The sequence below is a fragment of the Microcaecilia unicolor genome, chromosome 4, assembly GCF_901765095.1.
Source record: "Microcaecilia unicolor chromosome 4, aMicUni1.1, whole genome shotgun sequence".
Taxonomy (NCBI): domain Eukaryota; kingdom Metazoa; phylum Chordata; class Amphibia; order Gymnophiona; family Siphonopidae; genus Microcaecilia; species Microcaecilia unicolor.
Genome location: NC_044034.1, coordinates 148608996 through 148633368, shown reverse-complemented (window position 1 = coordinate 148633368; position 24373 = coordinate 148608996). Strand labels below are relative to the sequence as shown.

The following is a 24373-nucleotide window of genomic DNA, read 5'->3' as shown; positions in this document are numbered from 1 at the left end:
AGTTCCAGAGTTTAACTATTTGTTGAGTGGAAAAATATTTCCTCCTATTCGTTGTAAAAGTGTGTCCATGTAACTTCATTGAGTGTCCCCTACTCTGTACTTCTTCAAAGAATAAAAAAAATCGATTCACATAGCAGCTGCCTTTGCACAATTAGACGCGGGCATTCCTGGGGATGGAGGATGGGTTGGATTAGCACTTGGGTATTATTTTGCTAATTCATACGGCACAGGAACACACGCAATTACTCCTACCTTGGAGAGATGTGAATTTGCAGCTTTCCAATGGGCTGTTTTATAATCATGTGTTAATGATTTTGATTTTCTCAGCATTTTCTACCCAAATAAATGTCTAGCATGCTCTGTAATCTAATCGTTCAGGTACATACGTGCAGCCACTTGGTGAAATAAATAAATAAAAAGTTACGTACTTGAACTGAGACCGTGTGAAAGTTTGTAGAGAAAAAAGGCAAGACAAAAAAACCCCCAAGCTATCCTGATCATGTCACGTGAAGCTCAGGATGATAAAATGACTTTACCAAGGTCACAGAAAGTCCCATAGTACAATTTTCTACTTACTATTCCAATGTAGTAATTGCAGGAATACATCTTTCCCGTGGCAATGGCATGACAAGATATTAGCCCAAATAAATGAAGCCCTGGTCAGTTGCAGTTTCCATCTGAAGGTCACTTTTGTTTATTGTAAGAAAACACACTTATTGTATATTTATTGGATTTTGCATGCCATGCTTCCAACGAAAGGACATCATACACCAAAAAGTTATTTTCCCCCTTCTCCTTTGTTACAATACTCACAGCCAGCTGTTTGCGGAATTTGCTGTGGTGGAGATGAAATTAGGATATTTTTTTATTGGTAGGCAATCTTTGCTCTTGCATTGGATACGAATGATTTGGGCCTTAGATAGTAATGAATCCTGCTGTATTAGAAATTATTGTTACTGTGTAATGTAATCTGTAAACTACCTTGAACCCCGGTATGGAAAGAAGCAGGTTATAAAAGCTCAATTAGATTAAATTGATTTTGCAGTGGAAGATTAACATTGGGTTGTAGACTATAAACACGTTTAACAAAATGCACCTTCCAGGAGCCTCCTCCAGGACCTAAATAGCCAAGGACCTCTTTTCTGTCAAACACGTGGAGCTGGTAGCTACAGATCTGTTTGCTCAGTCACCTTTTGTGCTTTTTTAGATATATAATTTGTATCATTTCTGATTTTGATCTCCATCCAATTTTTGGCATTGCAGAAATGTCATTTACCTGCCATAGAAAGACTGAGTATTTGATCCAGTGAGCACAGCAGATATATGAGTTGAAACACCTATAGCAATCCTCTAGCCTTGTGTTTCTGCACAGGGGCTTCTCCGTCACACAAAACTTACTTTTAACTCCATTTCATTTTAATACAGGCGTCTCAGAGAACAGTTTGGATTGCCTGGTATTTGAAACGCTGATTCCAAAGCCCACACTGCAGCGGTACGTTTCACTTCTGATGGAACACAGACGAATAATCCTGTCTGGTCCAAGCGGCACCGGCAAAACCTACCTGGCACATCATTTGTCTGAGTACATGGTACTGAGGGAGGGCAGAGAGCTGACGGATGGCGTCATTGCTACTTTTAATGTAGACCACAAATCCAGTAAGGTAAGAAGAAAAAGGGTTTCTTTGTTTGCTGTTAACATTGTATTAAAATGTGCCTTCCAGAAATTAAAAAATCCATCTGTCTATATATAGAGAGACAGACAGACAAGTCAGACAGATGTTTGCAAGTAGAATAACAGAAATTAGAACTTATTTTTTTTACCCAAAATTAAATATTGCAGCTGTTTTTCATCCATTATCATCCTTCTTAACTTGCTGAAGTTTTTCTTTTGTTTGTCGGTGTATAATGGGAATGTCTGCTGGATGTAGCCAGAGCTAGTCTGTGAATGTCATCTTTTCTTTCAATTACTCCTGAGTGCAGTACAAGGTGGCACGTCTGATCCAGCAAGTATTGCATTCAGAATGTGTCCCTTGCTATCTTAAAGAGGTGATTCATGTGTACCAACCTTCAAGGTCATTCCAGTCTAAAAAATTTGATGTTTTTGACAAATGCTAAGCTGCATACTGTAAGCTACTTGGAATGCAGCCTTTTCGATTGCAGGCCCACAAATTTAGAACAATTTGCCAGGTTATTTAAGATTGTGTATTAGCAGAGATCAATTTTGTAAACAATTGAAGACACATATGTTTGCGAATGCATGGAGTTGATTCTTGTGTTAGATTTATGATTGAAGAGTCATGATCTCTTTGAGATTTATCTTAGATTTTATTTGTCAGGGTTTTATTATGTATGTAGCTTTGTAATCCACTTAGTTGTAGGCGGAATAGAAATGTTTAAATAAATAAATTTCCAGTAGACAGACAAAGGCAGGGGGTTTGCTAATGGTTGGTTACCCAGGAGACTTACCCTCAGAGAAGACCTTTTACATTTCATATTTTGAAGTTTTGGAGCTGTTGACCAATCACAGCTGACAGAGGCTTCTGTTATCTAATCAATAAGCTATGATGTGACATTTTTTTGTTTTTCCTCAACACTGGCAGAATGATTGTGAACATCGTAACATGGTAAACTAGCAAAAGAGGCCCGTTTCCAAAAGAAAGGAAGCAGGCGCTAGCAAGGTTCCAGGGCCCCCTCCCTCTGTCCGTCCTCCGAGTTCCAGGCCCCCTCCCCTCTGAGTTCCATGCCCCCTACCTGCCTCCCTCCCCCTCCTCATCCCCCCTCCCCCTCCCCTCTCCACCTCCCCCTCCTCCTCCTTTCCACCCTCCTCTCCCCCTCCTCCTCCCTCTCCCCCCTCCTCCTCCTCCTCCTCCTCCCGTCTGTCATCTCAGGACCCCCTCCCTACCTCCCATCTCTCATCTCAGGACCCCCTCCCCACTCCAGGCTGAGTTCCATGCCCCCCCCCCCCCGTCCTCTGATTTCCGCCGCCCAGCACCTCCCTCCCTCTCTCTCTGTGGCCTCTGAGTGCAAGGAGGACGTGTGCGGGTGCCCCAGCCCTTCGTAAGTGCCAGCTGTTGTTTAAAACGTTTTACCTCCTGCTCCGCCGGCAACAGTGAAGTGCAGCACGCACGGACGCCGCTTCACACTGCCTTTGCTTTCGCTTCTGTTTCAGCTGTTCCTCTGGTCCCGCCCTTCCGCAAACAGGAAATTAGGGCGGGACCAGAGGAACAGCTGAAACAGAAGCGAAAGCAAAGGCAGTGTGAAGCGGCGTCCGTGCGTGCTGGACTTCACTGTTGCCGGCGGAGCAGGAGGTAAAATGTTTTAAACAACAGCTGGCACTTACGAAGGGCTGGGGCACCCGCACACGTCCTCCTTGCACTCAGAGGCCACAGAGAGAGAGGGAGGGAGGTGCTGGGCGGCGGAAATCAGAGGCCGGGGGGGGGGGGGGGGGCATGGAACTGCATAATTTCCTACAAGGCTGGAAATTAGATGCTCTCACTTATCCACCTCTATGGCTGGTACAAGTATTCGCCACTGACTGTTATACAAGTATCCTATAAAGGAGAGCAGTTGCCTGTGTTCCTTTTCTAGAATCAGCCCAGTTATAGAATTTTATTCCCCATAGTGGGACCACCTCCAACGTTTTTCCTTATGTAGGACATTTTTTTTCCTATTTCTCCTTTCTACCCAGTTTTCCTGGGTAGAAAAGAGTGCCTGATCCCCAGTAAGTTCCCTCCAGCACCCCACTTCCACAGGCCTAACTATAGTAATCTAAATAGTCAGCAATACTAATATGGCTGTCGCCCAAACATCTGGCCTTCTGGGACTTCTGCACAGCCTGCTAGACAGCCCAGCTACACGAGTGTCTGTGTCTAGGGAGTAAGGGCCTTTTTCTATAAAGTTGTGCTCCTAAATTACGAGCGTAATCTATACTCCTAAATTTATGCTCCTAATTTATGCATCCAGCTTTTCCTACTTAAGCGCACAAATATGGAACGCATTGCCAAAAGAAGTAAAAACTATGTTCGACCATCTAAACTTCCGGAAAGCACTAAAGACGGAACTGTTCAGAAGAGCATACCCCACCAACCCAACATAAAAAACCTGGACACTTGAGAGACAATGTAACAAAAGACCGCAATGAACACTACTTGTACCTCATTCCACCACATTCACTTTGTATTCTTTCATACCATGTGTTCGTTCAGACTGGAATCGGCTAACGCAGCTAACGGTAATATGTAAGCCACATTGAGCCTGCAAATGGGTGGGAAAACGTGGGATAGAAAAGCAACAAATAATAATAATAATTTAGGCTCAGATTTAGCATACATTTAAGAGCATAAATTACTCTCAAATTTAGGAGCATAACCTGGCCCTACCCCCCCCCTCCCCCCCCCCCCCGTCCTAGCGCCAACACAGCCCATTCATTTTCAATAGGTTGTGTTGGCATTGCTGCATGGCTTAGTAAATTTGGGGGGGGGGGGGGGGTAAATGAGTAACACATTTTTTCTATGTAAAGCTTGCCTTGCTCACGGGATAAGGTTCTTATACAATTTTACTGGGGTATATGTGCCCAAAAGTACAGGGGCCATACATTCGTTCCTACTTTTACATGGATGGCACATAGGCATTCCTGGAGGTACCGTTAGTGCAGCGTGGAGGTGGAACTAAAAAAGTCTGTGCGCATTTTATAGAATACACCCAAATTTTACTCTGTCTTTGAAGGAAGTCTAAATTTATGTATGTGGATTTGTGCACTGCTGGGGCTGTTTCATGAGGTCTCTTTTATAAAGATATCTATACGTTGGACTTTTTGCCTAGACTCTCTTTTACAAAATTACCACCCCCAAACCCTTATGGTTACAGTAAAAATAAAGGATCTAAGATTTGATAATACCGCCTTTCTGTGGTACAGCCAAATAGGTTTACGTTTATTATATGCAGGTACTTTGTCCATAGTGGGCGAACACAGTCTAATGTTTTGCACCTGGGGCAATGGAGGATGATGAGCTACAGTGGGAATTGAGCCCTTAGCACTAAACGTTAGGTTACTCCTCTAGTACTCACAGATAGGTCTACTTGCTGGTCGATTCTAACATCCCTGCTTGTCACATGGTGTTGAATTTCTGTTAAGACTTTCAGGGGGTCTTTTACAAAGGTGCAGTAGCATTTTTAGTTTGCAGTAATCATTAATGCATGCTAAATGCTAGAGACGCCCATAGGAATATATGGGCGTCTCTAGTGTTTAGCGCATCTTTATTTTTAGCGCACACCTTTGTAAAAGGACCTCTCAACGTTTTATATTAATATGTTTCCTATACATTCTGGTAGTTCTGTCAAATGTGATGCTCTTTAGACTTGAACACACATGACGAGGTCATGCTCTATCCTCATTCTCTCTTTCTAGCCACTGAGGATTCTCCTTGCTTATCTCTTGCCTTCTTAAACTCTGTTATTCTTTATCATCTTCCACCCATTCCTCAAGTCCAGCACTCCGATCAATACAAGAACATAGAGTTCTAAGAACTTGGTCCTTTGCAGGCTTCATCATCTTTCTTAGATCACTATGAGGATTATTCAAATCTGGTAATATACACAAACTTTTGACTTCCAAAGTTTCCATCAGCAGAAAGTCAATAGAAGAATTAACCGAAGGTGTAATTCTTCTATTGACCTCTCTAAAAAAAAATGGTTTTACAGCCTTCATGGGCCCCAGTAGCCAATAGCAATGAAGGATGCCTGTTCCACAGGGTACTGTGAGATTTCCTGCGCCCCCTGCAGAGGAAACTCAGCCTGATGGAAAGTTGATCTCAGCCGAGCCACTTTTGTTTGCGGTTCTTTTACAGGAGCTCCGTCAGTACCTGTCCAACCTTGCCGATCAGTGTAATGGTGAGACCAGCGCGGTGGATATGCCCCTCGTCATCATTCTGGATAATTTGCACCACGTCAGCTCTCTGGGAGAGATCTTCAATGGGCTCCTGAACTGCAAATACCACAAATGGTAAAGGGAACCGCTTGCCCACTTCTCTGCGCATAAATATCTAGCATGACAGCATTTTTGTTGTGGGGCATATTCATGATTTTTGTTAGCGAGTTACATGTAGAAAAAGATTTCTATGAAGTATATGCACATAAAGAGCCTGCATGTGCTTAAATATACACATTCCCCGGAGTGTGGCTGAAGAGAGGTTAACATTTCAGCACATACTTTGTAAGATATGAAGTAAGCTTAGAAATTTGTACACTAAATAGAAAGTGTGTGGGTACTTTATGCAGCATAGATATACTTTCCCTTTGGAAAACTGGTATAACTTATTTACATTTCTAATCCATAAGTTGGGCAGCCTAATTGAATTACGCTTGTTGCATTCATGACAGGGGGATGGGGTGGGAAATAAGAGCCAAATTTAAGGGGGTCTTTTACTAAGTGGCGATAAGCCCAACGCGGGCTTACTGCTCGCTAAACCGGAAGTACTGCCCGGCTACCGCAGCAGCCTGGCGATAGTTCCCACCTCCAACGGTACTACAAAATATTTTTATTTTTGTAGCGCCGATGTTTACCTGGAGGTTACCACAGGGTTAGCGCGGGAGCCCTTACTGTCACCTGATTGAGTGGCTGAAATGGCTGGGCAGCAAGTGCTTCACTTGCTACACGGCCATTTCATTTTTTAAAGAAACAGCCTTTTACCCACTGCAGTAAAAGGGGGCCTCAGTGCACGTCAAAAACACGCGGATGCCAGCGCAGGCCCCCTTTTGCCGCAACTTAGTAAAAGGACCCCTAAGATTTTTATACAGAAGGAAGTCTTTATTTAAATTGACTGATCAAGCGAATTAGATCTGGTTCTCTTGTAGAAGATTTATGATTTTCCCATCCCTAAAGGGGGAAATTGTAATACTGCCCACATTGCTGTAAAATCCACAGGTTTTCTGTCAAAGGGAAAGTGTCTAGATCAGGGCTTCCCAAACTATGAGACACGATCCCAAATGGAGTTGCAAAACCCACATTTGGAGTCATAACCTGAACGATTCCTCCATCAGATGTCTTTGGCCTGTGCCTCTGGGGGGGGGGGGGGTCCCGTACTTTCTATGGCCACGCAGATGGGAATCGTGGCCTGTGCCTCTAGGGGGGGTGTTCTGTACTTTCTGTGGCCATGCAGATGGGGGGTCATGGCCACGGAATGATTGGTTAGTTCTGGAATAGATACTTTTACTTTGAAAATTGCCTAAGGGAAAAGTACCTGCATTTCTCAAATCAAAGCTGTGTTCATATTTTTGAAAATCCAAAACTGTGCATGCTTGTATCCCCATCTGGACCACACCCCCAAGACTGTATCCTCCGCATGCATATAAAAGCATTACCTTGGTGGAACAATGTGCGGAGTTTGACCAGCATTACAAGATGAACAAAAAAAGTGAGAGGCAAAGGTACTACATAAAAAGTAAAAATATACAGAAAAATGTAAGAGCAAAAATGAGAAATATAATCAATAAATACAAATGCTATAACAATGATTTCAAATGTATTATTAAAATAGCAACAAGTATAAAGTGAACCCATAAAACTTAACTTGGATGTGTTTCAGTTTACACTTGCACAGGATAACAACATAAAATCTTAAAACCATGCAGAATCAACAGGTGCATCAACTCCTTTAATACTAGATGCATTACTGCCTAACTAGGAATGTCAATCTCCAGCCCCAGCCCCATGTGTTGCGAATCTTTTATTTTTCATTATTTATTATGATGGTGCTCTTTTGTTTCTTTCAGTCCTTATATCATTGGTACTATGAACCAGGCAACGTCATCAACACCCAACCTCCAGCTTCACCATAATTTCAGGTACAGTGCATCACGGGATAAGAGACTAGTGCCTGGGGAGATCTGTACAAAGATTTACAGTTGATTAACCTTGAAGGTAGCACTTTATTTTTCTTTTAGCTTGAGTGTTTAGTGGAGAGGGTCTCAGTGAGAGACAGAACATGGTAATATCAATTGTGCGTTGCATTTTACACTGCATAACACTCTCTTTTGTCCTTTTTATAAGACACTGAGATACTGCTACACTACATGGAATCACCATTTCCCACAACTACAGTCTCTACAATTGCATGTTACCCTTATTATTTGTCACTATTTTTCCAATCCCATACGTCTGTGATGGAAGTACCAATTAGTTTCTTGCGCCATTGATTTAAAATAAACAATCGTGAATATTTATTTGAGATTAGAGAGCTAGACACATTTTTTTCTGTTGTCCTGCTTGTCTCTTATTTCAAGAAAACCTCTGTGTCTGTTGGATCTACAGGTAATACAGGTACTTTTGGCCATATTTAGTAAAATGCAGCAGACATTAACTCACATAGGGACCCTTTTACTAAGCTGGGTAAGCGTCTACACGCGCCAAAATGGAGTTACTGCCCGGCTACCGTGTGGCTCATGCGGTAATGTCAATTTTGGAGTGTCTGAAAAATAATTTTTATTTTCGGACGTGCGTATTGGACGTGCGCCATGTGCCATTTATTTGCTGCATTTGTATCCCACATTTTCCCACCTTTTTGCAGGCTCAATGTGGCTTACATTATGCCAAAATGGCGGTAGCCATTTCCGGAGTAAGAAATACATATTATTAATTAACAATAAGTACAAAAAATATGAGGTACATTAGAAGTAAATGGATATATAATACATTTCAGGAATTTGAAATCAAGGGTAGTGTATAACGTTCAGTAAAGAAAAAGAAATTAATCAAATAGAAGAGTTCACTGTTAACTTGTTCTGATTGAGTTTAGATGTCATGTCATTTATGAAGGATCATTTTGACAAGTCTTTTTGAACAATTTAGTCTTTAGTAGTTTCCGGAAGGGTATCAAATCATGCGTTGTTTTTATGGCATTCGGTAGTGCATTCCATAGTTGTGTACAGATGTAGGAGAAGCTAGATGCATATATTGATTTGTATTTAAGTCCTTTACAACTGGGGTAATGGAGGTTCAAGAATGTGCGTGACGCGCATGGGTCATTACACGGTTACCGCGTGAGTATTTACTGCTAGGTCAATGGCTTTTGGTAAGGTCACAGACCCAAAATGTATGCACGGCAATTTTGATTTTGCTGCACGTCCATTTTCGGCAAAAAATTAAAAAAAGCCTTTTTACAGGCGTGCTGAAAAATGGATTGGTTTGTGCCCAAAACCTATGCCTACACTACCTGAAGCCATTTTTCAGCACACCTTAGTAAAAGGACCCCATAATCATTTGTCTGCCCAAACCAAACTCGTGAGAAATCCATGTGAAATCTCGGAGTCTGAGCATCTACACTTGTAAAGAGCAGCTTTCTGAAATTACTGTTTACATACTTAGCTGATCTACAAGTGGAAAAGCCGTTATTCCTCAGTAACCCTCCAGACCAGTCAAGACGCTTGGGTTATGCACACCTGCCAGCAGAGGGAGACTGAGAACACCTGAGTTTGGATACTGTATCTATTCTGTGAGAACCCAACTAGCCAGTATTTCTCAGTCTCCAGCAGAGGGTAGACGTGCAGTCTGTGTAGCCTGACCGGTCTGGTAGGCCCAATGGGGTACTTTGGGTGCTCTGAGTTTATTGGGGGCTTTCTTGCTTCTCTCTATTGAGGTATTTAAAAAAAAAAAAGAGAGAGAGAGAGTTCCCTGTGCCTGGTTCTTTGGAGTGCTTCTGGGGTGTGGGTCCGGTGGGACCGTGTCTGCCCATTGGGTTCCTAAACCCAGGTCCCTCCCCCTTCTCTGCCCTCCGGTTGGAGTGGACAGCTGTGTGCCTCGGCTGCCGTGTCAGGGTGGGAGCCTTGAGTGCCTTAGCCTACAGCAACTGGGCTCAAGCACTGAGAGTTAAAAAAAAAAAAGAGCACCGTGCTGTGTGCCGATCCTTTAGCTGTTCGGGAGGGCAGAGCAGTTCATTGCTGTGCTGGGAGAGGGTCTCGCTGACTTTCCTCTCTTCCCACTGCACGTCTTTATTTTTATTTGGCTCTTCAGGTCCTGCAGTGATGTGTGCGGCCTAGCTTTTGCACTGCCACTCACGCTCGCACCAGGGAATTGAAACACCTGGGACGCAGTGTCGTTTCTGTAGGGAGTCAAAGTCAGCCCCGATCTGACCACAGAGCAGAGCAGTTCTGGGATGGTTGAGGCAGATTATGTTCTGTAGGCAGGCTCTGCAACAGTGGTCCAGATTTCAGCAGGAACCACCGCCATCTTGGATTCTTCCCGCACTTCGGGATCGCCTCAGCTGTTGCAGGAGGTTTCTGTCTCAGGCCCCACTTTGGTGGGTGAGTGCTCAGGAGGGATGGGTTTCCCTCCTGAGTTTGTTTGGTCTTTATATCAGGCTTAGAAGGCAGGTGATCCAGTCTGGGGTGATGCTCCTGTTGTGGGATCAGGTCTGGTGGTAGCAAAAAGACCTCGCTTTGACTGGGCTGAGGAACTGAAGGTCTCTTTGCTTCCCTTGTCGGAGAAGGGCCTCAGTGACCTCGAGGAGGAAGATTCCCTGGGGCCAGCTGAGGCAGGGGATGTTCTGATACCTGGGGAAGACCTGTCTTTGGTCAGAATTTGTCACAGAGATGAGTTAGCGGAGTTAATAGACCAGGTCTCTTCTACGCTTAAGTTTGAACCTGTGGAGGCTCCTTTGGTTGACGGGATTCAGTGTCCTTCATGGTCTTTCCCTATGAATAAGGATCTTAGGGATATGATCTTGGCGGAGTGAAATGCGCCTGACACCCCTTGTAAAGTGGCTTCGGCAATGGCTAGACTTTACCCGCTTCCACAGGAGGATAGGGATTCTCTTAAGCCTCCCACTGTGGCTCCACGTCCAAGTTGTGTTCACTTTCCTTTAAAGGCTCCATGCTGTTTGCAGAGGAGTTGGATAAGTAGGTGCACAGTCTTGGAGAGGCTAAGGTTCCTCGGCTTCCGGAGGTTCAGTCTAAACCGGGTGGCCGTAGTGGTTCATCACGTGGCCTTTTTCGAGAGGCTAGGCATTATAGGCTGGGTAGGTCTGGGGGAGCTCCCAGAGGTTGCTTCTTTCAGTGGACGTAGTCCTTTCAGGGGGTGTCGTGGAGGCCGCAACCCCGCTTCGGGGGCTTCTGGATCGGTGCATAGTTCTCATTGAAGGTGCAGGGGTCCAGCCTCTGGTGCAGGTGGGCGCTCTGTTGAGCCAGTTTTACCAGAGGTAGACCCAGATCACAGCAGACCAGTGGGTTCTCAAGGTGGTTCGCAACAGCTTCCAGATTTGATTCTCAAATCGCCGTTCCATTCTCATCTCCAGGCGGGGGTTGTTCAAGATACGTTGTACATTTCGTGGTGCCCAAGAAAGAGGGCTCCTATTTACCCATTTTGGATCTCAAACGAGTCAACGGGGCTGAGAAGGTTCCATTCTTTTGCGTGGAGACATTGCGCTTGGTCATAGTTGCGGTTTGGCGCAGGGAGTATCTCCTTCCCTGGATTTAACAGAGGCTTATCTGCACATTCCTACTCATGTAGCACATCAGTGGTTTCTTCGCTTTGCTGTCTTAGGGAGGCATTTTCAATTTTGTGCTCTGCCGTTCAGTCTCGCGACTGCGCCTCAGACGTTTTCCAAGGTAATGGTGGTTGTGGCAGTAGTTCTTCAGAAGCAGGGCATCTTGGTCCATCTGTATCTCAATAATTGGTTGATTCCGGCAAAGTCTCGTTTGGAGAGCAAGAGAGCAACCGGCCAAATATTGCAGTTCCTGGAATCTCTGGGCTGGGTGGTGAATTCAGCCAAGAGTCATCTACAGCTGTCTCAGTCCCTCAAATATCTGGGGGTTTGGTTCGACATGCTGGTGGGGCGTGTGTTTCTGCCCCTCTCTCAGATCAGTAGGCTGCAGGGGCATATTTGGCAGCTCCTGTCGGAGACCCCCCCTGCTGCCCGATCCTACAGGTCCTGGGTTTGATGGCAGCAGCGTTGGAAGTGGTTCTGTGGGCCAGGGCTCACATGAGGGTACTGCAGCAAGCTCTTCTTTCTCTGTCTCCACAGAGCAGGATTTGAAGGAGCAGCTTCCCCTTTTGGGGACTCCCCGGCGCAGTCTGCAGTGGTGGCTTTGCACACCTCAACTGGAGAAGGGCATGCCTCTGGAGTCACCACGGTGGATTGTGCTCTCCATGGATGCCAGTCTTGAGGGCTCATTGTCTGGGGCAGGTGGCTCAGGATCACTGGTCTATGGAGGAGTCTCGCTGGTTGATCAATCAGTTGGAGACGCGAGCGATCCGGTTAGCTCTGGAGTCCTTCCAACCGCTCATCATTGGCAGATCCATGCGGGTCCTCTCTGACAACACCATGGCCATGACCTATGTAAATCGTCAGGGTGGCACGAAGAGTCAGGCAATTTCAGACGAGATGGCGGTGCACTGGGTGGAAGCGCATCTTCAGGACCTCTCTACATGTCACCGGCATGAACAATATATGAGCAGATTTTCTGAGCAGACACACGCTAGATTCTGGCGAGTAATCTCTTCATCGATCAGTTTTCGACCGCATTGTGTTGAGATGGGGTCTGTCTCAGGTGGATCGCATGGCAACAGCTGACTGCTCAGGTGCCTCGTTACTGCAGTCAGAGGGATCCTCGTTCCGAAGGGATTGATGTGTTGGTCCTTCTGTGGCCTCAGATGTTGCTTTACATGTTTCCACGTGGTCCTTGGTGGGTTGGTTGTTCCGGCAGATCGAACTATACATGGGCCCGGTAATTCTGGTTGCTCCAAACTAGCCTTACCATCCTTGGTACAGAGACTTGGTCCATCTGGCAGTGCAGGAGCCGTTGCTGTTGTACAAGAAGACAGACTTGTTGCATCAGGGTCCCATTGTGATGCCCGACCTGTCTCCGTTTTCGCTTACGGCTTGGCTCTTGAGAGGGCTCGGTTAAGGAGGAAGGGGTATTCCCCCAAGGTGATTTCTACAATGCTGCAGTCACGTAAGTGGTCGGATTCTTTGGCCTATGTGAGAGTGTGGTGCGTTTTTGAGAGCTGGTGTCAAGGTAGATCTTATCGGCCTTTGCATGCTTCGATCGCAGAGATTTTAGAATTTCTGCAGAATGGTTTGGTTAGAGGTCTGGCTCTGTCCTCCTTGAAAGCGCAGGTCGTAGCTTTGGCTTGTTTTCGGGGGAATGTTCAGGGGTTGTCTTTGGCTTCTTCGCCGGATGTGGTATGTTTTTTTCGCGGGTTGAAGCTTCTTAGTCCCCTGTGGTGTCCTTTGGTGCCTCAGTGGGATTTGAATCTCATCTTTGAGGTTCTGGTGTGTGCTGCTTTTGAACTGCTTGAGGCGAGCACCTGTAAGGATCTCACTTTGAAGACGGTGTTTTTGGTAGCCATATCTTCAGCCCAAAGGATTTCTCAGTTGCAGGCTTTGTCCTGTAAGGAACCTAGGAACCCTTCTTGTCTTTTTCCAGGGAAAAGATTTTGCTAAAGCCATTTCCATCTTTTCTGCCCAAGGTTGTTTCGGACTTTCATGTGAATCAGGTTATCTCCTTGCCAGTTTTGGAGGATAGAGCAGGGGATTCAGATCCGCGTCACATGGTGAGATTGGATGTGAATAGTTTTGTGCCATTATCTGAGGAGGACACAGGAATTTTGTGCTTCGGATAGGTTGTTTGTTCTGTGTGGAGGTCCAAAGAAGGGGACAGCGGCCTCCAAGGTGACTCTAGCCCCGTGGCTGAAGGAGGCAATTGCTTCAGCTTATTTGCTCAAGGGTCGCAATGTGCCGTTGACACTTAAGGTGCAGTCCACTCGGAGGGTGGCTACCTCTTGGACAGAGAGCACTTTGATTCCACCGCAGGACATTTGCAGAGTGGCGGTGTGGTCTTCTTTGCATTTCTTTGTGAAACACTACAGAATCGATGTACAGGTGAAAGGGGATGCTGGTTTTGGGGCAGCAGTTTTGACTTCTGGTTTCTGGAGGTCCTGTCCTTAGTGGCTTACTTCTTTGGTACTTCCCAAGTGTCTTGACCGGTCTGGAGGGTTGCTGAGGAAGGTGAAATTAGGCCTTACCTGCTAATTTTCTTTCTTCTAGACCCTCCAGACTGTTCCAGAGCCCTCCCTGTTTTCTTGTGTTTTTGCTTTGGGGGAGGGCGGGTCCAAGTATGAGTTCTATAGTGTTTTTGTTTCTTCATTTCTTTCTCTGTTATCTGTATATTGGCTGGTTGGGTTCTGCACAGGACAGATATACAGTATCCAAACTCAAGTGTTCTTAGTCTCCCTCTGCTGGTAGGCGTGCATTGCCCAAGCATCTTGACTGGTCTAGAGGGTCTAGAGAAAAGAAAATTAGCAGGTAAGGCCTAATTTCACCTTTATACACATAGATACTTCTAAAATGGCCACCTTGATTTCTTATACTTTCCACTTTTTTTTCCTTTGGTTATTCTAACCTGTCCTTTATGTAATTACATCAAAAGAGTCTAGACCCAGTACTGGACCAGTGAAAGCATATGTTCTGCAATCCATTACACAACAGGCCCTTATCTCCTGTTGTGAACGATGCTGCATCTGTGATCTGTCCTGCTCTTTGTACAGGTTAAAAGTAATTTGATTAGGGCTACACAAGTGAAAAGTGTGTTTGTTGAATCTCATAGATGGGTGCTGTGTGCCAACCATACTGAGCCAGTGAAGGGCTTTCTGGGTCGTTTTCTAAGAAGGAAGCTAATTGAAACTGAAATTGGCTGCAGAACGAGAAACACCGAGCTGGTTAAAATTATTGACTGGATTCCTAAGGTCTGGCAACATCTCAACAAATTCCTAGAGGCTCACAGTTCTTCCGATGTCACAATTGGTGAGAAGTTTGTTTGATTTTCTGTGTAGGAGTTCATGTATGCTAACCAATGTGGAAAAGAAATTTGTAAACCACAGAGGTGGAAGAGTTTTCTGGTCCTTTTTCCTTGGTTTTCCCTCCCCTCCAGTTCCATGACCATATTCACATAGGCGAAAATATTTGTCCGTCAGTGTTTTTGTGGGTGCAGCATTATGCCCAGATATTCAGACCTGGGCTGTGTCCGGGCAGCAGCATGAAATATCCGAGTTTGTGTGGCTAGCCATCCCTTATTCAGTTATTCAGCACTTAGATACCTAAATTAAACCAGACAAAGATAGGACTGTGTTTTATGTGGTCCTATATGTCTAGTTACTTAGGCGGTTAAGTACCAAATATTGCAGCTTGCATAAGTGTGAACTCTACCCCCAGACTGCCCAGAGAATGGCTTTGTGTTTGGTGGTTAGTGCTGATATTCAGTGCACTATCTGGTTAAGTGCCGCTGAATATCCGTGGATAGCCCGGCACAAGCGATTTAACTGGCCAGAAGCTTCTCCTACCCGGTTAAATCGCCTTAAATATCCAGTTGTGCCAAATAGTAAAGGAAAGTTCAGACTTTGTCAACCTAGTAGACCTTTGCTATCATCTAGGTTCCCAAACTATCTGTGCATGTCTGTGAAATGCATGTGCTTGGTAGGTAGTAATTATTTTTGAGTGATCATTTTTTTGTTCTTGGATTAAAATACCTGTTTTAGAGCTCCTCGGCATAAATTGCCCACTGCTTCTGAATCTTGCTCCTGTACAGATACGGTGATCCGTCTAACAGACTTACTTCATACAAGGGGAATGTAACTGACTAGTAGAGCATAGGTTGTGGGTAGGAGATGAGGGAAAACATCAGAAATATATTTATAGGTAAACAAAAGTAGCTTGAAATAAGAGCGTAGCTTTGTCAGGAGCCCCTGTGATGTCACAAGAGATGAGAGACATGAGCAGTAACATTCTTCTTATTAAACATGATGGGTAGTTGCATTTAGACAAGAACACATACTTTCACGTGGTCTGTGTATAGGCATTCCCAGGTGTGGTATTTGGGCAGTGTGGCGAGGTACATCCATAGGTTATATAATCCATGTGTTTGTGCATAGAGTAGATGCATTATAGCTGTGACTGCCTGGGAACAGGAGTGAATTTGCGCACTACTGGGGATAGTTCCGGGAGTCTAATTTGTAAAGGCTCATAGATGCTCTTGTTGCCTTTATGAAATAGACATCAAACAGGCATGATTTTGGACATTTTCTAGGTGCCCCACAATTGGTATGCGCCTGTAAGAGTGCAAGAATGAGCTGAACGTTCACTGCATTTGGGACTTTTCTTTGTGCAGGCCCCCGTCTCTTCCTGTCATGTCCGCTGGATGTCGATGGATCCAGAGTTTGGTTTACTGATCTGTGGAACTATTCTATAATCCCGTACCTTTTGGAAGCAGTCCGAGAAGGCCTGCAGGTAAGACTGACAGAATATTGTAGGGCACGATCATGCCTGAGATTAATAGAGTGTGGACAAAATCTGTGAACTGATCTTTTAGCTTCATGATGAATGTTAATACTCAGATGAAACTGGACATAAGAGTGTGTTCACTTTGCATGTTCTCTGATTCTTGGGCGTCTTCTTTGCCGGCAAACAGAGCCAACCTGCTGTGTAATGTTTTCAGCCTTTAGAGCTCACCCTGGTGTTTTCATTTCATTGCACTGACCTTTTATTAGCTGTATAAAGTTATTACTCATATTTTACCATTAGAACTTATGGACTGTAGCTGAATCCCCTCCCCCCCCCCCCCCCCCAGCTCTCTGTATAACTCCAGACTCTGCCTCTAGGATGCCCCTACCCCTCTGTTCCATGGGCAGGAATATTTTTTTAAAAGCTTTTAGGCAGTCAGTGGCGGGTGGTAATCGTATTAAGTGTTTTTCACTATCAGGTCAGACCAGGTTATGTAGATGCAGAGAAGACCTGCAAAATGTGGTGGCCTGCCTTCAACTGTCACTTGGTAGAAGTAAATAAAATGTTAACATTAGCCATGTTCAGGCTTTTAAAAACAGAACTCATATGTAGTGGCTTGAAATGCAGAATTACTCATGTACACTGACAGACTTTTGTGTGGAGTGGAAGTGTTAATGAATTGACTCAAATCCTGTGTTGCAGCTTTATGGAAGGAGAACTCCGTGGGAGGACCCTGCTAAATGGGTGATGGACACCTACCCATGGGCAGCTACACCACAACAGCATGAGTGGCCGCCCCTGTTGCAGCTCAGGCCTGAAGACGTTGGCTTTGATGGCTACTCGGTACCACGGGAAGGCACATCAAGTAAACTGGTCCCATGCAGTGATGTGGGAGGAGATCCTCTGGTCAGTTCTCAGATGATGCTAGGGCTCTGGAGCATTAGCAATGTTTAGTTCATCTTGGTTTTACTTCTTTTGTATTTTGTTTTTGGTCTTTTTTTGTTTAATTGTTTTGTTTGTTTGTTTAAGCCCACTACTACAAAACCCCAGGAGTAGAGAAATTGTTCAGAACATGGCATCAGCTTAAATTTTTAGGAGCCATAGGGAAATTCTTTATTTTTCTTATACTTCATTGTATGACTTTGTTAGTTTTTCTAATTTTGCTATATTCTTTTGCTTATTTTTTGGGGTGGAAGTATGGGAGAGGTTCCTTATTTTTTTGCCTCTGTCCCCAGTTTCACCCTCTTATCATACCCCCTCTTCCTACCAGGGGTGTAGCCAGACAACAGATTTTGGGTGGGCCTAGGCAAGAGGTGGGTGGGCACCAAGTGTTCTACCCCCCCACCAAAAAATATCTCGGTTGGCAAGAAAACGCTTCTTTCCACCTTGGCAGTCTGCAGCAGGCATCCGCTGAAAACTGAGCATGTGCAGATGCCTGTATCGTGGAGAGTAGCATTTTAGCTACCATCAGGGGGAAGTCCTCAGCTGGCGGAGCTTGGGATCCCAACCAGCTACCTCTAAACGTATGCTACTGTTGAGTGGGCCTGAGCCCTAAGTGGGTGGGCCCTGGCCACGCCACTGCTTCCTACCCCATCTAACATAGTGGCTCTGCCAGACTACATTGCAGACAACAGGTACCAGAAACCGACTTTACCTGTCTCTGCTATCAAGGGGCACATGATATTCCATGCCCCTGTTTGGAGTCTACAGGACACTGGAGAGCGAGCTGATATCTGCTTATCCTGAGATAAGAGAACAAGAAGAAAGGCAAACCTGTATATTTAAAAAAGCCCTTATTTTAGAAGCATCCCCACTTCTAAATGGAGAGGCCCAGACATCTAAATTCCGGTTCAGAACTAAGGCCATTCAGAGGTGCAGAACCTGAGGATGTCCCAATGGTGGTGGGGGGGAAACGGTCTATGCAGGACAACATGTATATAAAGTCACTGTTTCACAAGGGAAAACACATCTGCACTAGGGAACCTGGATGTTAGAATTTACACCTGATCTCAGACTCGTCTAAATGTAGCTGCAAATCCCTGCATGCTTGATCTCTGTGATGCCAGCCCTTCCCCCCACCCCGATCACATGCCAGGTTCCCTAACACTCACATTATATGAAACCCCAGATCCCTAACTAGCAAAACCACACCCCACTCCCCAAGGCCCCCACATTTGGGCATGAGTCCAACACATAACAGCCTTCCCCTAACTCACCCCCTCATTACCCAAGAGAAGCTAAAATGGCCTTGGTCTTCAAGCCCCCCACCTCCTTGACTGAGACCCTTAATTTACTGGGAGTCCAGGCCTGGTACCTAGTAGGGTGGGAGTGATGCCCAGTCCAGCCTAGTGGCCAGTGGGTCTCTAAACTGGCAACCGAGACCTTTATCGGTAGTATCATGGTATTTCCACTAGGGGACAGGTTTGAGGGGGTCGAATAATGTGGGAGTCTTGGGTGTCATGTTGAGGATGTTGAGGAAGGTGATATCAAAGGCAGGGGAGGTTCAGGTAATATGGGGGTCTCAGATGTCTTATTGGAAGGGTTGGAGAAACTTTCGTTGTGGCAGGGATGTGATCAGAGTGGGGGGGGGGGGGGGGCCCTCTGATTCCGGGATTGACGAGCAGTGATGTTAGCTGTTCCCACATCTATGGGAGAAGAGTGCCTTCCTCCCCCCCCCCCCCCCCCCCCCCCCGGTTAACTTATGTAAAATTGCTGTTTCCTCTGCATGTGGAGAGGCTTAAATGTGCTGATCTGCTCCTGTTTTACAAGGGGCTTTATGTTTGACAGGGCCTCTTGTAAAATAATGTGGGAACTCTACACATCCTGACTTGGAAATCTAAATCTCCTTCTATACATCCCTTCTAAAATGCTGCTTACGGGCATACTTTCTACCTGTTCTGTCTCAGAATCCACCTCTAAAGGATTTTATCTTATTATTTCAACAAAGTCACTTTTCTTTTCACATTTTTTTTTTTTATTTAGTTCTCACTTTTCATGAGTAGCTCAAGGCAGGTTACATTCAGGCACAGTAGATATTTCCCTGTCTCTAGATGGCTTAAGATCTAATTCCGTACCTGAGACAGAAGGTGGTAAAGCAACATCCAGGGTCAAAAGGGGCAGCAGTGGGATTTGAACCCTGGCTTTCCTACTTTGAAGCCTACTGCTCTAACCGCTAGGCTACTCCTCCACTTGATGATAAGTCTGTTCATGACATATGTGCCCATGAATTTGTCTAGAAAAAGTGCTTGTATCTGACAGAGAAACGACAAAATTCTGATGGCAAGCTTGCTCTGTAATGCCGTCCCTGGCTATGATGTGCAACCTGAATGTCTCAAAAAAAAAAAATGCTAATTTTATAGTGACATTAATCAAAGCCGGTAGCTAGTGGCAGAAAGAGCGGAGTATTGTGTTTCCATACAGCTAGTGAAGAAAATCTCTAGCTGAACAAGACTGAGGAGGGGCTCACTTTGGTTTTTCAGATGAACATGTTGATCAGGCTACAGGAGGCAGCGAGCTGTTCCGGCCTGCAAAGTTACGACAGCGATTCCAACAGCAACAGCCACCACGACGACATCCTCGATTCATCCCTGGAGTCCACGCTGTGATTGCATTCATCAATGCAAAGAAGAGCTGCTTCTGCTTTTATTTCAAAGCCCATGTGAGTGGCTGGACGTCTTGACAATTAGAGCTTCGAGAACAAGAGACTTTATTTTTATTTAGTCTTGAATATGGGTGCAGGCAACCCAACTAAACAGACTGCGTTTGTTTGGTTTTTTTGTTTTTTTTTAAATTTCCTGTTTATACGGTAAGAACTGCACTATTTGTGTTTTTATGTTTGGTTGCTGTAGGGCACTCATGCCTAAAACACTGAAAAAAAAATCTCTAAATATAACATACATGTTAAAGCTATGAAACAGCGTTGTGTGCCATGTATTGCCCAGATAAAGGGGGAAGATCATTCTATGCTGCTTTGAACCAAAAGCCGATATTGGTGCTGGATATATATGTATATATCTGTATAATGTATACCACCAGCTTCACTAACTAACGTCAGCCACAGAAAACTCTGGTGCTAAACTGCTTACCCGGGTGCTCCTACCGCTAGAGGTAAGTCAGTAAAACAGGGAAACCGCAAAATCTTCCCTCTACAAACCCAAGAGTATGATTTTATGCTCTCCGTTTTGCTGTTAATTTTTATAACCAGTTCCCTCACCACTGCACACACCACAGCCAGACTGAGACCTTGTCCCAGATCAGCTCTTCTCCATGGCCTGTTCTGGGCTTTGAACCAACTTCAGCGTTCTGTTTAAAAGGGGGTCTGTTTCTGTTTTTAAACTGAATATGTTATTAGTTTTATTCAACACTGGTTCACCAGCAACATCTCCCTACATACCTGAAGTCGCCTCCCATCCTCCACAACCACCACAACTAACAGAGAAACAATAACCAACCCCATCCTGGTGCAAGACCTCACAGTTTCCAGGTTGTTTCCGGAGACCTCAAAAGGGAAAGCATACTTGTGTTCAGCGCAGACTTAACGTTACCCCTCTCTTCCGTCCCCCACTCCTGAAAGCAATGATTTGTGTCTCATCTTGGCCATAAGTGCCTCCATTGTGTATTACCTCATCTAATCTGGAGCTCGAGTACTTTTCCAGGCTGCCGCGATACAGCACAACCACAACTAATGGATACTGTGCTAACATCCCCCGCCTCCCCTTACCCAAGCCTGCCATTGTAGCACTCAGTAATACATTCCGGGGGGTCCCACAGGACCTCAATTTGCAGCTGATCCTTCAGAAACCATAGAATTTGTTGAAAGGAGTAATTTTCTAACAGGTACCTGTAAAAATTCTCAAAAACGTGCCTAATTTGCTTGTTTTATAAGGTCAACGTAGATGGCTATTTGGTTTTATAAAACAAGATCTTACAGTAACCTGTGCACGCATGATCTCGATCAAATGTATATCTACTCCAAGGCAGGTATCCCTGTGTGAATGATTCTGTGTATTTCGTGGAATAACACGCCTGCATTGCAAATCTGCCCAAACTTTGCCTCCAGGAATGCATATAGGGGTGAATTCTATATATGGCACTGAAAAAAGCTCTATTCTATAAGCCACCCTTAAAGTTAGGCCCGGGATTCACACCTAACTTCAGGCCAACTGAAATGTGCTAACCTACGTGCCTAAATTGGATGCATATCTCCTGTATTCTGTAACAACACGCATAAATGCTAGGGACGCCCCTGTTCCGCCCATGACCCGCCTATTTCAGCAACCTTTTTTTTTTTTTTTTTATCTGTGCATAAAATTTAGGCATGTAAGTTCCCATTTTAAATTTAATCACTGCCAATAATTGCTTGTTAAAAAGCCAATTATTGGTACTAATTAGCTTGTTATTCAGTTAAATTGTGCGCATGTCCAAATTTGTGTGCTCAATTTTTGGCAACTTCTATAAAACTAGAGGGGATGGGGGTAAGTCTATAAAGCAGATGCTACGTTTACATGCCAGTTAATCGCATAAATGTTCAGAATACGAGCGTATTTTACAAACATAACAGTAGATGACGGCAGATAAAGACCAGTGAAAATATAGTGAGGTGAAGAAAAGAGAGCCAAAGAGGCCAAAAGATGTATAAATGTCACAACACAACAAAAGGCACAAAATTGTCTGCCAAATCAAAGCTCATAACTGGAGAAAACAGAGTCGACACAGCCATATTTCGGTGTCAATGCCTGTGTCAGGAGTCCAATGTTCTAATGCAGGGGTTCTCAACCCACTTCTCATGGCATACCCAACCAGTCAGGTTTTCAGAATATTCACAATGTATATGCATAGGAGAGATTTGCATGCATGACCTTCATTATATGCAAATCTTCTCATGCATATATATGCATTATGTTCATCCTGAAAACCTGATTGGCTGGGTGTATCCCGAGAACTGGGTTCAGAAGCACTGCCCTTGTGTATTGTGAGAATCAACATGAATAGCAAATTGGATGAGAAATGCTAATGTATTTACTAATGCCCAGTGTGTTTTTCTAGCAAAAAAGGTGCTGGTACTCAAATGCTAGGCTACCTTTCAGGAGTGGGGACCCACCCCATAATAGCCAGGCCCCATGCAACCAGTCAGAGAATCTATGACAAGGCAGAATTGGTGTGTAGAGCCTGAGTTCTATCATTAAAACTTGGGGACCATGGGTCAATGTTAGCAGACAACGCAAAAGGTGCTGGTACTCAGTACCCCCAAGTACCCCCTCAAAAAAAGCCCTGCTAATGCCAAAAAAAAAACAGTTGTGTCAGATAGTGAGGCAGTGGTCTCCTGCACTGTTGAGGAGCGAGGATAGTGCTTTGGCTGCCTGCTGCTCACTAGATTCTGCTCATATTGTTAGATGCCTTGTTCCTGCTCCAGTCCCTGCTGGACCTCAGCTTTACACCTGCCTTTCTCCTCAGTGCAGGAGAATTGCTTTTCATTGTGTTTTATGAATAAAGAGAAATGACCTTTATACATCTTCTAGACTTTTGGCACTCCTTTCTTCACCTCATTACATTTTCACTGGTTGCTACACATGAGGATCTTGTCTTCCTTTGTTTTTTCCTGTCTTGGTAGATAAAGACCTGCACAATCAATCCAGAGTGGCCATATGCATACTTGATCTGGTCTGGCCATTTTTCTGGCACAGACTATAGAAGTCGGCCCGGCACTGGCTTTAGTTCCCAACTACTGGAGTTTCTATTGAAACCCCAGTCCAGCCCATCCAGATCTGTAGCGAGGCAGTGGGATTCTGTAAATACCCGCATATTTCACATATTACACGTGTAACATATAGACCACTATAAGCTAAGCTCATATTACTGGCACTTAGACTAGAGAGCTGCACAGGAATGGGGATTGTGGGAATCATGCAGAACCCTCAAGATTCTCGCGGGGATAGAAGAAGTTGCTGTAGGATTCCCACGTGGAGTGTAGTCAAAATCTATGGTGACTCCAGAATTAGGCTTGGAACATACGGAGAGAAGCAGTTGGAGCACCAGAATGAGACTTGGAACACTCATTAGTTCAATAGTGGACACCATCCAAAAAAACGCAGGAGGGTATTGGGGTCGGGAGGAAACAGAGGGTATTGGGGTCGGGAGGAAACAGAGGGCTGCGAGCAAGTAAATAATAACATCGATTCCTGCGGGTACGTGTAGGGATGGAATGGATTTTAGTGGGTATGGGTGAGTATGGGTTAGATTCCATTGGGAATGGGTGAAAGACACAATTACGCTAGCTCTATGACTGGTAGCAATGCTTGTGACTGAGGCGCTTATGTGCGTACATACCTGGTTACATTATCAGGTACCTTCAGGGCACCTATATATTGGTTCAGTTCTATAGTATTACCCCTATACCCCCTAATTCTATATAGTACACCTAGCTTCTGGAGTGCAAACCAAAGTTAAATGCCAAAATGGGGGTGAAATGCATTTAGGTGCGTAAGTGCACTTTAGATGCTATTCTATAACTTGGTGTCTAAGTGTCTTGGCAGTCATATGGGCGGGTCATAAGCATTCCAGTATTTAAGCGCACAATTTATTGAATACTGTCAGATGCCTAACTGCTGCATTTAGGTGTTCACATTGGCCCCTGCAATATTGCAAACGTAAGTGTTGTGCCGAATTGCTGATTGATGCTAGTGTTCAGGTGCACAGATTTGCTGTTCTAGAATACTTACTTAGCGCCTACAGTTTGGGCATCTGACTTCTGTCGTCCTGTATAGAGTTTCTCCCATAGCGTGTAAAGTGGGTGCTGGTTTTTAAGCACACATGTCCTTACAGAATTATATGAGCCATTTTGCATTGTAAAACATGGTTTACATGTGGGAAACGATACATTCTATAAACTGACCCCCAAGAGTTTATTTTGTTACTCGAATTCTTACAGCCCTAGAGCTTTTAGCCTTGTGAAAAAGTCAGTGTTGCTGTAGGAAATGACCATTTTACGGTCTGTTTCACAGAGTACAGAAGTTCAGTTGAAATGTTCAAATGCTGTAGTTCTGGTGTAGGTCAGCAGAATTAGTTTTGGCTGGCGCTGGCAAAGGGCTGAACTCTGTTGGAAGTGG

General features: G+C 44.7%; 1 protein-coding gene across 1 annotated transcript in view; it reads left to right on the top strand.

Annotated features, from left to right (window-relative positions):
- Positions 1 to 21553, top strand: part of NAV2 (neuron navigator 2) — a 463718-nt gene extending 442165 nt beyond the window's left edge. The window contains 7 exon segments of the mRNA XM_030200720.1: positions 1426 to 1661; positions 5847 to 6001; positions 7771 to 7842; positions 14599 to 14795; positions 16156 to 16274; positions 16971 to 17174; positions 19748 to 21553. Coding sequence (XP_030056580.1) covers positions 1426 to 1661; positions 5847 to 6001; positions 7771 to 7842; positions 14599 to 14795; positions 16156 to 16274; positions 16971 to 17174; positions 19748 to 19873 — 1109 coding nt within the window. The 3' untranslated portion in view covers positions 19874 to 21553.
- The last annotated feature ends 2820 nt before the right edge of the window (positions 21554 to 24373 follow it).